The 12,806-nt window shown below is 44.8% G+C and overlaps 1 protein-coding gene across 30 annotated transcripts in view; it reads right to left on the bottom strand.

Annotated features, from left to right (window-relative positions):
* Positions 1–9,706, bottom strand: part of CAMK2B (calcium/calmodulin dependent protein kinase II beta) — a 207,910-nt gene extending 198,204 nt beyond the window's left edge. For 28 of the 30 annotated variants that reach the window (XM_087969681.1, XM_087969684.1, XM_087969686.1 and 25 more), the window contains exon 1: positions 9,489–9,705. In XM_087969681.1, coding sequence (XP_087825807.1) covers positions 9,489–9,553 — 65 coding nt within the window. In that variant the 5' untranslated portion in view covers positions 9,554–9,705. Of the gene's footprint in view, positions 1–9,488 lie in introns of all 30 variants that reach the window. The other 2 variants (XM_026671386.2, XM_087969699.1) reach the window with 2 other exon arrangements.
* Between the last annotated feature and the right edge of the window lie 3,100 nt (positions 9,707–12,806).

The raw sequence follows: 12,806 nt of genomic DNA, 5'->3' as shown, positions 1-12,806 counted from the left end.
CGGTTGCAGTGTCCCGGGGTCAAGCGATCACCTTTTATTTATTTTATTTATTTATTTATTTATTTGATTTGCCAATTGTTTACAAGATAATAAGTATAAATGTATACATAGTTGTGAATACATGAAATGGGTACATATAAGAAAAATAAAAGAATAAGAGAAACAATAGGACAGGGACGGTAGGCACGTTGGTTATGAGCTCCTGACAAGCAAAGTCAGAGCCAGATTCACTTAACCATGTTACTAACTTAACTACGCAGTGATTCACTTAACTATGGCAAGAAAGGTTGTAAAATGGAGTAAAACTCATTTAACAATTATCTCATTTAGCAATAGAAATTTTGGGTTCAATTGTTGTCATAAATCAAGGACCATCTGTGTACTTAGATTCTGAAATGCCAGAAACTCTACTGGTCAATGATACATACCAAGGAGATGATCTTTCCTTAAAGCCTAGAACTTGGTTGTCATCTAATCTATACAGGCCACACAGTTAATCCCCTTTTTCTGAAAAGTAAGTATAGCAATCCTAAGCATCTTTATTCAAGTCCATTTCCTCATTTCCTAATCAGCATTTTTAATCTCAGTATTTGCTTTTTAAAAAAACCTCTAAATGCATTACACTGTTAAAGGTTTTAATAGTTAATTATTTTCATTGTTAAGAATGAAGGTGAAAGAGGCTATTTCCTTTAGCGTCAGTTTCCATCTGTTCATGCATTAAGATAGAAACTAGCATTTTCCTCCCTTCTGTCTTCTTTTTATTTTGTTTGTTTCTCTGGTCTCAAATACTAGATTCTCTCTTCACACTTCATATTTCGTGTTTCCTATTAACCTCTGATTTTTGGATTTTTTTTCCCCTTCAATTTCTTGCTCTGTTCTGACCAACTCTCAATGCGTCTATTTCTCAAGAAATACATGACCACTGGCTACTTGGGCCCTTCATCAGGTTGTTAGTGAATTTCTTCACTGAATTACATCCAAGCATGAACTAATTTGAATGGCGCTTGAAGTAAACAGATTCCAGCAAAGCTTTCCACTCACACCCCTACCAGAATAGAAGAAAATAACCACATTCTGCAAGAGAGACCCAATCTGTCCTATTTTCTCAGCCTTTCACACTTTATTCAGCTTCCTTGTTAATTAGATGAGCCCAAAGAATTGTGTGTATGTGCATGTGTGGCGAGGGAGAAGACTGAAATGACACCCTACATAAATCAGGCAGAATGTACAGCACACAGATGGTTAAGATGATTGACGGCATCCACCAACAGCTACATATTTTGTGTTAGATTGATACATATAATCCTAGGCATGTGCTTTAAAGCAAGAGCTCTCTTAATATACTGTAACATAATGTGGCTTTTACATGTAAAAAGCAGCCCCCAGTACACATGGTACTTCACAGCAAGACACATGATGGACTAAGAAATGTTCAACCACAAACTGCCAACCATGTTTCAATGGAACATGTTGTTTATTAATTTATGGTTCAGAGTGCAATTAGAACTCTGAAGTTGAGTTAAATGAGTAGTCTGCTTAGGTTAAGCATGGATACATATGTTACATGAACACACTTCCTATGTTTCAATGGCAACAGCAGCTAAACCTAACAACTGGCAGATCCATCAAAACTATATATTGAAGTAAAAATGAACTTTGCCAGAGTGAATACTTGGGGCTAAGCCATAATGTGGTTTAGATTTGTGAACCCAGACACTGTGATACACAAACGGTAGTTTAAAATTTTGTGTTGTGTGTAAAGTCACTATGGCTTGGGCAACAAACATTACAACCAAACTGTCAACTGTCCTTTTTTTTGTTACAATGCTTAAGAGTTCCTGATAGGCATCCAACTCACACAGAAGACTATTTTCATATCCCACTGGGACTGAATGAATGGGGAAATTCCTGGGATCACCCTGAGATTTCTGAAGTTACTATCCTGCATCACCCAATCATGGAAAGCACCAAGTCCAATAATAATCCCAAGACAACAGAAATATGCTGCAACTGAATACAGGTAGTCCTTGACTTACGACCACAATTGAGCCCAAAATTTCCATTACTAAGCAAGACATTTGTAATGTGAATTTTGCCTCATTTACCAACTTTTCTTGCCACAGTTGTTAAGTGAATCACTGCAGTTGTTAAATTAGTAACATGGCTGTTAAATGAATCTGGATTCCCCATTGACTTGTCAGGTCACAAAAGAGGATCACCGGGACACTGGAACCATCATAAGTATGAACCAGTTGCCAAGCATCTGACTTTTGTTCATGTGACCATGGGGATGCTACAATGGTTGTAAGTATGAAAACAGATATAAATTCCTTTTTTCAATGTTGTTGAGTCTTCGAAACAGTCACTAAACAAATTGTTGTAAGTTGAGGACTACCTGTATACTGTTGCTGTCAACCAGTTGCACACAATCAACAAAAACTGCATCCTCCTTGTGCATTTAACATTATTTACATCCTATGTCAATGAATGAAAAGTAACAAAAGCAACTACTATTGTCACGTCCTGTTTTATCACCTCCCTCCGATATGACGCTATTGGCCTTCACTGCCCTAACTTACATATACCATTAAAGTAAACTCTATTGTATGAATAGCTCCCAACACAGTCTAGAAATTGCAAACAACCCAAAACAAATTTGCCAGAGTCTTGATTGATGTTCTAGTACACAAAGCCTGTCCCTCTGAGTTCTTGCTAACCCTGGATTAAAACTTCTAAAAAACTGACTCCAGCCATGTCAATCTGCTCCAAATTCCGTAACTCTTTTGGTCTCCAACTTTGATTCTTCAAACTACCTGAGAATGAGGTGAGTGGCTTTATAAAACAAGCCTTTTCAACTCTGCCTTCCAAACTTGGGAAAGACTTCTCAAGGAATGTTGAGCTTGGCCCAACTCAGTTAAACAGCAAAAAAAAATAAAAATTATCATTCATGAGGAATATAAAAAAACTGAAATAGAAATCAGGTTACATAGAAGTATGTCATTAATTATTCTTTGATTATTTTTGTTTCTTTTAGGAGACCCTCATTTACGGCTTGTAGATCTTACTCAGTTCTCTTACCAGCTGTGGGCATGTCTCATTCTTCACACTACAGACAGCCTGTATTTTAATATATTCCTTGTCTCTTAAGAGAGACAAATATAATGCATTCTATTTTGTTTAGGGGGGGGGGGTGTTGGAGATATTCTCCATATATTTGAAAGTAAGCTGATTTTAGCTTGCATAATGATGGCATAGACAGAGATAAATAAGCCAACCATCTTCAAACTACATTCTTCAAGGACGCAATGAATGCATTATCTTACCACCCTTATCTGGAGCAAAGTAAAAAGGCAACGTCCAGCAGAAGTATCTTTACAATATATTATATGCAATATACACTTTTCTAAACAAACTGATCTTGAGGTGCATTCAATTATGTTCCCTTGTAAGCATGCCTTTAAAAATGATAGCATAAGGGAAAGGGAACCTATCATTTCCAAAAAAGATATTCTTCAGTTATAGTATGGAATGCTAATAAACTCTATGATATAACCATATAAAACAATAAAAGCAATTTCTCTGAGCTACCCTTCTTCGTCTAGTAAATTCATAGCAACCAAGATTCTAAATTCTACTTCTTGCTTTCTTCTCTGTGGATACCAAGAAAGACTGTAAAGACTCTCTCAAATAAAATTCAACTCCTGGTGACTTCATGGATATATCCACATAGATTTTAACAGTCATATAGAAATGCTTTGCCACAGCCTTATTCTAACTTTTGGACTAATTCAATGTTTCTCAATGTCAACAACTTTTAAGATGTGCAGACTTCAACTCCCAGGATTCTGGGAGTTGAAGGTCGCACTTTTTAAAAGTTGCTGAGATTGAGAAACATTGGGTCTAATTTACCAATTTTAGCCCTGGGGTTCCTGAGGCTCTCTTACATAAGTACCAACTCTGCTTAGATTTGATGGGGAACAGAGCTGGCACAGGTGGGGACAACAGAAAAATCCAGCTAAAGTTTAGAAGACTGTGAAGAACTTTTATCAATAATCGTTATGGAAGTTTATACGTTAGTTCTGCTAAATTCAGCAGACAGCCAAATGGTTTAACTTAGGTTGCACCATGATCCAAATATTGACTCTAGCACAATAATTGGGAACAGAAGCTTGCAAAGCTTTTTGCTTATTTAGATGGCCTTCCATATGGAACCGCTGGAAGAGAAAGGGCATCGCTATCTAGGAACCATGTCTTTCGTTGCACTGTCGAGAAGCAACTTAGCTCAGAGGTAACACTAGAGGAGGTAGTCCTTGACTTGCCATCACAATTGGGACCAGAATTTCTGTTGCTGAGCAAGTGTCGGTTAAGACCTGATGCTTTTGGCATGATGCTTAAGTGAATCACTGAAGTTGTTAATTGAATCACTGCAGTCCTTAAGCTATTCTGACTACCTCCATTGACTTTCTTTGTTGGAAGCTGACTGGGAAGATCACAAATAGTGATTACATGAGCCCAGGACGCTACAATTTCCTCATAAATACATATTTGTGGTCAGGTGCCCAAATTTTGATCAGAAGACCATGGAGATGCTGCGACTGTCCTAAGTGAGAGGAACAGTCATAAGTCTCTTTTTTCAGCGCCATTGTAACTTTGAACGTTCGCTAAATGAATGGTTCTAGTTTGAGGACAATCTGTACTACAGTGTAACACAGAGAACATATTACCAGCTTCCTGTAATCCACCACTGCTTCCTGGACCCACTACCTCACTCTGTCTTATGGTAGGATCAGCCCCAGCAATTGTGACAGCAAGAACAACTTCTTCACCTCCAGGAACAAAATGTCTCAAGAACAGCCCCTGCTGTCAAATTTCAAATCCCAGCTGGGCTCAGGAACTAACAGCCAAATAGATCAGCTTGCCCCCAAACTTTGGGCACCAGGGACCGGTTCCATGGAGAGAGGTTTTTCCACGGACCAGAGGGGGCATGGGTTTGTATGCTGCCTGCATCCCACAGATGGGGCTTCGCTTGTTTGGATGGCCCAGTGCTGGTCCACGGACCAGGGGTTGGGGACCCCTGATTTAGAGAAGACATGACAATTCCATTCAGCAGCAACAGTCAGAAGAGGATGGATGGATAAGATGATTGCTAGATATCTCATTTTATCACTTCAACATAACAGTATCAACAGTGTCTCTTCCTCTGATGCATACGAGAATCTCATAAACCCATTAAATCCAAGTCCTAACATTACATAAAGGCATCACCATCCACTGTTGAGAAGCTACAAACAAACTCTACTTTCTGCTGGATTAAAAAAAAGGATCATCTTTGGAAGTGAAAGGCTTCTGGAGAAATTCACCTGAGCGGTTGCATTTGGTAATAGCTGACTGACCAGAATTGCAGACTACATCACTCCCCTCCCCCCCATAAGTCCTAGCTTAGAAATCAAGACAGTTATAGCAAAATTATCAAAGAGAATAAGGTTGATTTTAAGACAAAGGAGAAAAGCTGCCATGTTCTAACAAGAGGATATTGTGCTACATATTTCATAAAGGGATGTCTACCACTACATCAATGTATCTTTTGAGCCAATCTTCTTGGCATGGGATTTTTCAGAAGAATTGGACTCCAAAGCCCATCATTCCTTCAGCCAATCTGGCTAAGAATGACAGGCAAGTGTCTATGGAGATTCTCAATCATGCAGGTCATCCCAAGCATCCCAAGGATGCTTTTTCAAAAGGCAGCTGCACTTGCTTGGTTTTTCCTTGAAGATGTTTCACTTCTCACCCTAGAAGTTTCTTCAGTTCACAGATGAGAAGTGAAATGTCTTCAAGGAAAGAACAAAGTCCAGTTGCCTTTTGAAAAAGCACTTTGAGGACAATGACAGACAAGGTAAAGTCCAAGATCTTTAGAAGGTACAGGATGGAAAAGGTGGACCCAGTGATCCAAGATGTTTCACATCTCTTCTTTGAGTTTGCTCTGACTATACTGCAATTTACTAATCTGGATAGCTCTGGCTGGCTATTAGAAGCTGGGGAAGCATTCTCATCCCGACCAGCAGAAGATAAGCGCTGCAATGAAACCAATCAATGAAATGGTAGCTCCAAAGTTAGCCTTATGTCAACTCAGGACTGCACATGGTGCAGAGGTCTCTGCTAGAGTTAACACACTGAACTATCATTTTGAAAGGGGGAAAGAGAAAACAATTCAACATATGGGGAGCAATCCTGTTAATTGTCACTTCAATTAATGTTAACTTAATCACATGTTGTTTTTCCATGGGTTCCATCCACTCCCCCCCACCATTCTTTTGGAACTATTTGGGAAGATCTATAGCCCACCTTTTTTCCCCAGAAGCTTATATCAGCTTATAAGAGGATCTCTCTTTTATCCTCAAAATGACCCTGAAAAAGAGGTTAGGCTGAGAGAGTGGTTCAAAATCACCCAATGAATTCCTATTTGCTGTTGGTGGAATTCACCCTGGGATTTAGTTTAGCTTTACCTGCCACATCATACCTCATCAAGCACCTCACACACAAGTGCAATTCCCACTCAAAAAAGAGAGTTTAACCATGATATAAATGTAACACTCATACTGCCAGTGTAGGAAGCTTGACACAGAATACTGAAAGAACTAGATCTTAAAACGTACGTAACAGTATAGTACCCACCAGTATAAAGGAAGAACATTACACCTCTTAATAACACAGGTATACACATATGTAACAGTAGTTCTATGGGGTTTTCTATTGTACAAAGCCACAAATTAATTCTGTGTGTGTGTGGGGGGGGAAATCCCAGTGGGCAAAGTTCTTATTTGGGGAGGTGCATCTTATCTCAAGGGATTTTTTTTTACCCATGTCCTATCTTCTGCTTAGATTTGGTTCTAGGAATCTTTTAGATCAGGTAAAAAAAAAAAAAAATGACGGCTGCAGATAAGCATCAGAAGGAAAAAGAGAAGAGATGCTGCATTATAAAGGAGATATGAAAAGACAGCTTTGGGTTGCATCCAGAGTTGTAATTCTTCCTCTTTCATTTTGCTGAAAAGCATGTGTGCCGGACAGAGGCTGATCTTGGAAAAACAGCCTGTCAGCTTTTAAAAACTTGTTATTTATGACCACAACCCATGATTTGCAACACCACCTAAGCCAACAAACGTTTCTTCTGGCCTTCCACCCTCACACAAGTCGTCTGAGTTCTATCATAATTGAAATGGGGAAGAGATGAAATGGATGGGAGAGAGAAGCATTTTACACATGCTAAATATTTTTTTTTATTTCTCCCCCTTTAAAGATCTTAGTGGGGAAGCCAAACCAACAAGTTGGGAGGGAACTTCAAAGCTTCTGGGGTCCCTTGAAAAACTAAATAAACAATTAACAATGTATCAAGTTGAGACACCAGCTGTTCTGCTTTTCCCATGCCATTATTGACAGCAAAAAAGCACTGCTTAGTCTGTTTCCATGGCTTTTATATCAGTAGCTGTTTTTTAAGACTGTCACAGTATATTATATAATGTACATTTACACAGGCACACTAACACACACACTCATTCAGCACAGCAAAGAGGTCAGCCATCCTAAACCACCCCTGGAATCCTTGAAATTTGCTTTATGCCTTAGGTAGCCACAAACCTGACTTTGCCACCCCAGGAGAATTCACATTTCTGGGGGGAGGAGAAGTGGCGGCAGCAACTAAAAGAATGGGAAAAGAATGACTGGGGGTGAGGTCTAAAGAGATGGCTGATGTGGAAGAGGAAACCTGAAAGCAGCGGTGCTCCCCTAGCTTCAAAGCCCCAGTCTATCCAATAGGCTGGATAGGAGGTGATGCAGATCTTTTCCCCCAAGGCTCTAGTAAGGTCTTGCTTGTGGCTCTCGGAATTTCAAACTGTAGTAATACAAAGGAACAGGGAGGGAATTCTTCTCTTCCACATATCTGGGACCATGCGAAGCCGACTTGGAAAGAGATCCACAAACTGGACTTCCACCCTGGGCTGCCCTTGATACAGAGGAGAGGGGGGAACAAGAGGAGACACGCAGAAAGGCGAAAGGGATGGTTCGCCGTCACTCTCTCCCCGCTCAACGTTCAGGGTGGCTGTGATCGCCAGCTGCGGAGGAACCACAAGCAGGAGCAAGCGTGGGAAGCAGGAAGGAGAGCAGCTGCTTTGGGACCCGGCTGCCCCAATTAAAGGGGTCGGACTGTCCTCGGCCACGTGTTGGGGGAAACCGCTCCCAGCGCCTAGGCGATGAACACCGGAACCCCCCGACCCTGGTTTGGCTCGACTCCAAGCGAGCAAGGCAGAGATCGGGACAGTATCCTGGCTGGGGTCGTTTCGGCTTTCCGGAGCCACGCGGCTCTACCCCGGCCCGGGCCGAAGTGCCTCTGAGCAGGTGCAGAGCGCCCGCCTTTAATGAGAAGTCACAGCCAAACTGCAGATATTGAAGTTAGGGCGGGGAGGGGGGGGTCTAAATGGGCAAGCCCCCCCCCCCGCCAACCGTTGCGGAGAAAGCCCGCAGAATCTCTCCGTAATCCCAGGAGGGGAGCTCGGCCGGCGGGCGGTTTCCCCGGTCCCTCTGGAAGGCAGCAAGGGCGGCCACACCAATGGCGAGCGGCGGACTCCCCGACCCCTCCCCAGCGTTACGCAATACGCCCGGCTCCCGGGCTCTCCCTGAGCCCAGCCCCTCCCCGGCCAGGCTGGATCGGAAGGCAAACGATTAACCCCTTCCTCCTCCTCCTCCCTCCCAGGCGCTTTACCTCCTCGCCCCCAGGGCAGCCCAGAAACTCCCCTCTTCCCCCCCTTGCCAGGCAGTGGCAACCAGCCCCGCTTCGCCCAGGGAGCCCAGCAAGCGGTGGCAGCAGGGCTTGCACGGCCTCCCTCCCTCCCTCCCCGCTCCGGCGCGCAACAAGCAGCGGCAGCAACAACCGCCGCCCTCGGCAACGCTTGGCCGATGGGCCGGAGCGCAGAGCCTCGCAGCCCCCCTCGCGGGTCGGGCAGCCCCCTCCAGTCCCGGCGGCGCCACGTGCTCGCTCTGCCCGCCTGGGAGCCAGTCGGGGGCAAGGCGGCCGCCACTGCAGCAAGGGAGCTGCGGCTCCGGCGCTCTCCCCGGCGCCAGCTCCGACGGAGGGCGCAGGAGAAGCCGCAGGAGGCGCGCGGCTCTGGCGAAGGGAGCGGCGGGGGGCTGCGCGGCTCCCCCCCTCTCGCCTCCTCGCGGGTCCGCCGGCCGCAGCTCTGCAACGTGCGTCATGGCTGCGCAGCGCCGGGTAGGATCCCCCCGCGCCTTCGGTCGAGCCGCGCGGGGCCCGGACGGTCGCTCTGCGGGCAGGCTGGAGGGGAGCTGCAGGCGCCCCTCCTCGGCTGCAGCGTCCCGGGCTCGCCTCTCCTTCCACCACCCCCATCCTCCGCCTGCCCGGTCTCGGGGAGGCTTTGCCTCGAGCTCGGAAAGGGGAGCCCCGACTTCCCCGGGCGGACCTCGCGGCCTCGGCTCCTTACTTGCCAATTTCCTCGTAAAGCTGATACTCGTCGGTGAAGCGGGTGCAGGTCACGGTAGTGGCCATCGCGGCTGCAGCTTCACTCCGCAATGAGCCGCCCGGGCTCCGCTCCGGCTGGCAGCGGGGGGGGAGGGGCGGGAGGAGGAGGAAGGGGCGAGGCAAGCGCCGAGCAACGGGGTCCGCGGAAGAGCCGCTCCTGGCTGCGGGCGGCGGAGCGCGGCCCCTGCAGAGCGAGCGAGCGAGCAGCGATCCCGACACTGGGCAGAGCCCGCGAGAGCTGCCCGGGAGGGGGGGGGCGCCGCCGGCTCCGGGGGGTGGAGGGAGGGGCGACCGGCCTCCAGCGAACCCCCGGTTTGCCTCTCTCAACTTCGACGAGGCGGAGGGTGTCGCTTCGCCCACTCCACTGCCGGGAACGGCTACCGCCGGTGCGGCCTCTGACTCCCACCTGCGCCCTTAGCTGCGTCCAGCTCCAGTAAGCCCCCCTCCTCTGGGCTGGGCTGGGTGATGGACCCGGTCTTTTCCCCTCCGCGTTTGCCGAATTTGCACCGTGCGTTCTGCTTCCCGGAGGAGGGAATGGCGGGAGCCTTATTCAAACGTGTGATGGAGCCCCAAACTCCGTACAGTATGTTCCAAGTGACTTCAACATCCCCCAGGTGAACTCGACCCCGCCCTCCAACTTTCTCTCACGTGCAGCTCCAAGAATTCCTAACCAGGCTGGCCTTGGAGAAAATGACTCTGCCATCTAGAAATGTTCCCTGCCAAGGGACTATTTTCCTGCTTCTTCTGTCCAGAGCCGTTTCCCTCATCGACATGGACACCCGGCTCCCTTTCTGCCACTGCAGGTAGCCCTCAAATCCAACCCTGCCATCTTCTAGCCTGCTTTGACAGCTGCTTCCGTATGCTGACTCCAGCATTTTGCAGCTAGGGGAGCTTCAGGTGCTTGGTCGGCAACTCAGAAGGAAGTTAGAGATGCAAACTTAAGCCAGACTTTGAGGCTTAGTTTCAAGAAAATCAAGGCAAAGTTGCTTTGCCAATGTGGTCCTCCATGATTCATTTCACTTATTTAGTTTGCATGATAGATAAAAGAGCTTTAGAATAGAATAAAGAAACAATTGGAAGGGACCTTGGAGGTCTTCTAGTCCAGCCCCTGCTCAAGCAGGAAACCCTATACCATTTCAGACAAGTGGCTGTCCAGTCTCTTCTTAAAAACCTCCAGTGATGGGGCATCCACAATGTCTGAAGGCAAACTCTTAGGAAGTTTCTCCTTAATTCCAGGTTGTTTCTCTCATTGATTCATTTCCATCCATTGATTCTTGTCTTCTTTATTTAACCAAACCGTTTTTTCTGGCTTTACATATGAAAAGGGAACCATTGATTAACCAGATGGGTTGGGTCACACCCAGATTCAAGTAGGGGTGGCTTAGTGTAAGGTGCAAATACAGCCTGTGGGAAACTCATTTGTGGAGAAGTTCCTCTACAGTGATGTTGAAGAACCATGGCAGGATTCCCACTGTGCCACTTATAGGGTTATAACTTTGACCATCCTCACTATGATCCTTTAGTTCATTACCTATTGAGACCCACCACAAAATAGCATTAGCTTGATTTGAAGGAAGTTGGATTTTCAAATGAGGTGCCCCAGATCTGCAAAGCTGCCTGGGCTTACCCTTTGCATTATTTAGTTAAACCATTATTTTGTTAAACCATTCATTTAGTTGGGAGTTACATCAGCACTGAAAAACGTGATTTATGATCAGTCCTTATGCTTTCAATCCTCACAGCACCCCTGCAGTCATCACATCAGAGTACAGGTACTGAGCAACCAGCATGCATTTGCAGGGTCCTGGGTCATGTGATCCCCATTTGTGACCTTATTTATTTATTTAGAAAATTTATATTGCTGCCTACTTGCACATGATGACTCAAGGCAGCTTCTGACAAGCAGTCAATGGGAAAAGACAGATTTGCTTAATGCCCATAGTGACTCACTTAACAACCCACAGCAAAAAAAGTGGTAAAATTGGGCATGACTCATTTAAACACCACTTTGCTCAGTGACAGAAGTTTCGGTCCCAGTTTATAGTTGTAAATCAAGGACTACCTGAATCTGATTCTTAATGTTTCCTGCAACATGCTGATTTGTCACACAACATACTAACCCATTATTAAATAAACCATCATTCACTGTCTATATTCTAGGTTTGCACAAGCACTGACTCTTCACATGAACTGAATTCATGTATGCCCTTAGTTTTATGGTTTTGTTGTTAGCTGCCCAGAGTTGTGTTCTAAAGATGGGCCTACAGACAAATGAGATATAAATAGATAGATAATGATAGATAGATAGATAGATAGATAGATAGATAGATAGATAGATGATGATAGATAGATAGATAGATAGATAGATAGATAGATAGATAGATAGATAGATAGATAGATGATAGATTAGATAGATAGATTAGATAGATAGATTAGATAGATGGATGGATAGTCACTGTCTCTCTGTGTGTGTCGAGTCACAAAGATAGATTTCAGTAGCTCCTCGGGTGCTGCCACAGAACAGCCAATCCATTGGCTATATTGAGACATATCTGAAACATGGTTTATTAAGTCACTGGAATTGCATAGGACATAGAATCATGCATTAACCATACTGGGTGGGTTTCCACAGCATACCATCACAAGCTAGCCAATTCTATTTTAGCCTCAAACACTCTTTGAGGATTGACTCTTATTATGTCAAAGCACCTTCAGAATGAAGAAAATGATCTGTAGCTAGGCAAACCTCAAGGTTTACGCAAGTACAAAAATATTGTAGAAAAACAGAGAGTGGAAGGAAGCTTAAGCTTCAAGAAGGAATCATAAAACTTCGTGGCAACAGGAGACATTTTGGAGATAGGCAGGATATGGATCAGGAAGGAAAGGGTTGCCATGAAGTTTTCTTCTTCTGACAAAAATATTATTTTCATGAAAAATATTATTTAATGGGAGCTGACGTGCTTCAAAGCAAAGCAGATGCCTTCAGCAACACTTTTACTCCCAACAATTTGTCAGGCCCATGGAGACCCGACAAGTCTCTTAGAAAATGAGACTATTTTCTACATCCCAACACTTTGAAATGTTCCCACCTGCCTATAAAAAAAATTAAAAACACATAAATGGAAATGGAACATGCTTTCTGCCCTTGTCTAGAGAAGGGACTGCAGGCAGACAAATCCACAGGGCTGGTCAAACAAATCAAGGCGGCAGGTACAATTAGATGATTGAAGCCACTCACCCCCAACAAAAAGACTGAATACACATATTGATGGCATTCACC

This window comes from Notechis scutatus, chromosome 7 (assembly GCF_049901735.1).
Source record: "Notechis scutatus isolate UNSWTSFEM ecotype Mainland chromosome 7, rNotScu1.2, whole genome shotgun sequence".
In the NCBI taxonomy this organism is placed as follows: domain Eukaryota; kingdom Metazoa; phylum Chordata; class Lepidosauria; order Squamata; family Elapidae; genus Notechis; species Notechis scutatus.
The sequence above is the reverse complement of the archived record's forward strand: the minus strand, read 5'-3'. Positions and strand labels throughout refer to the sequence as shown.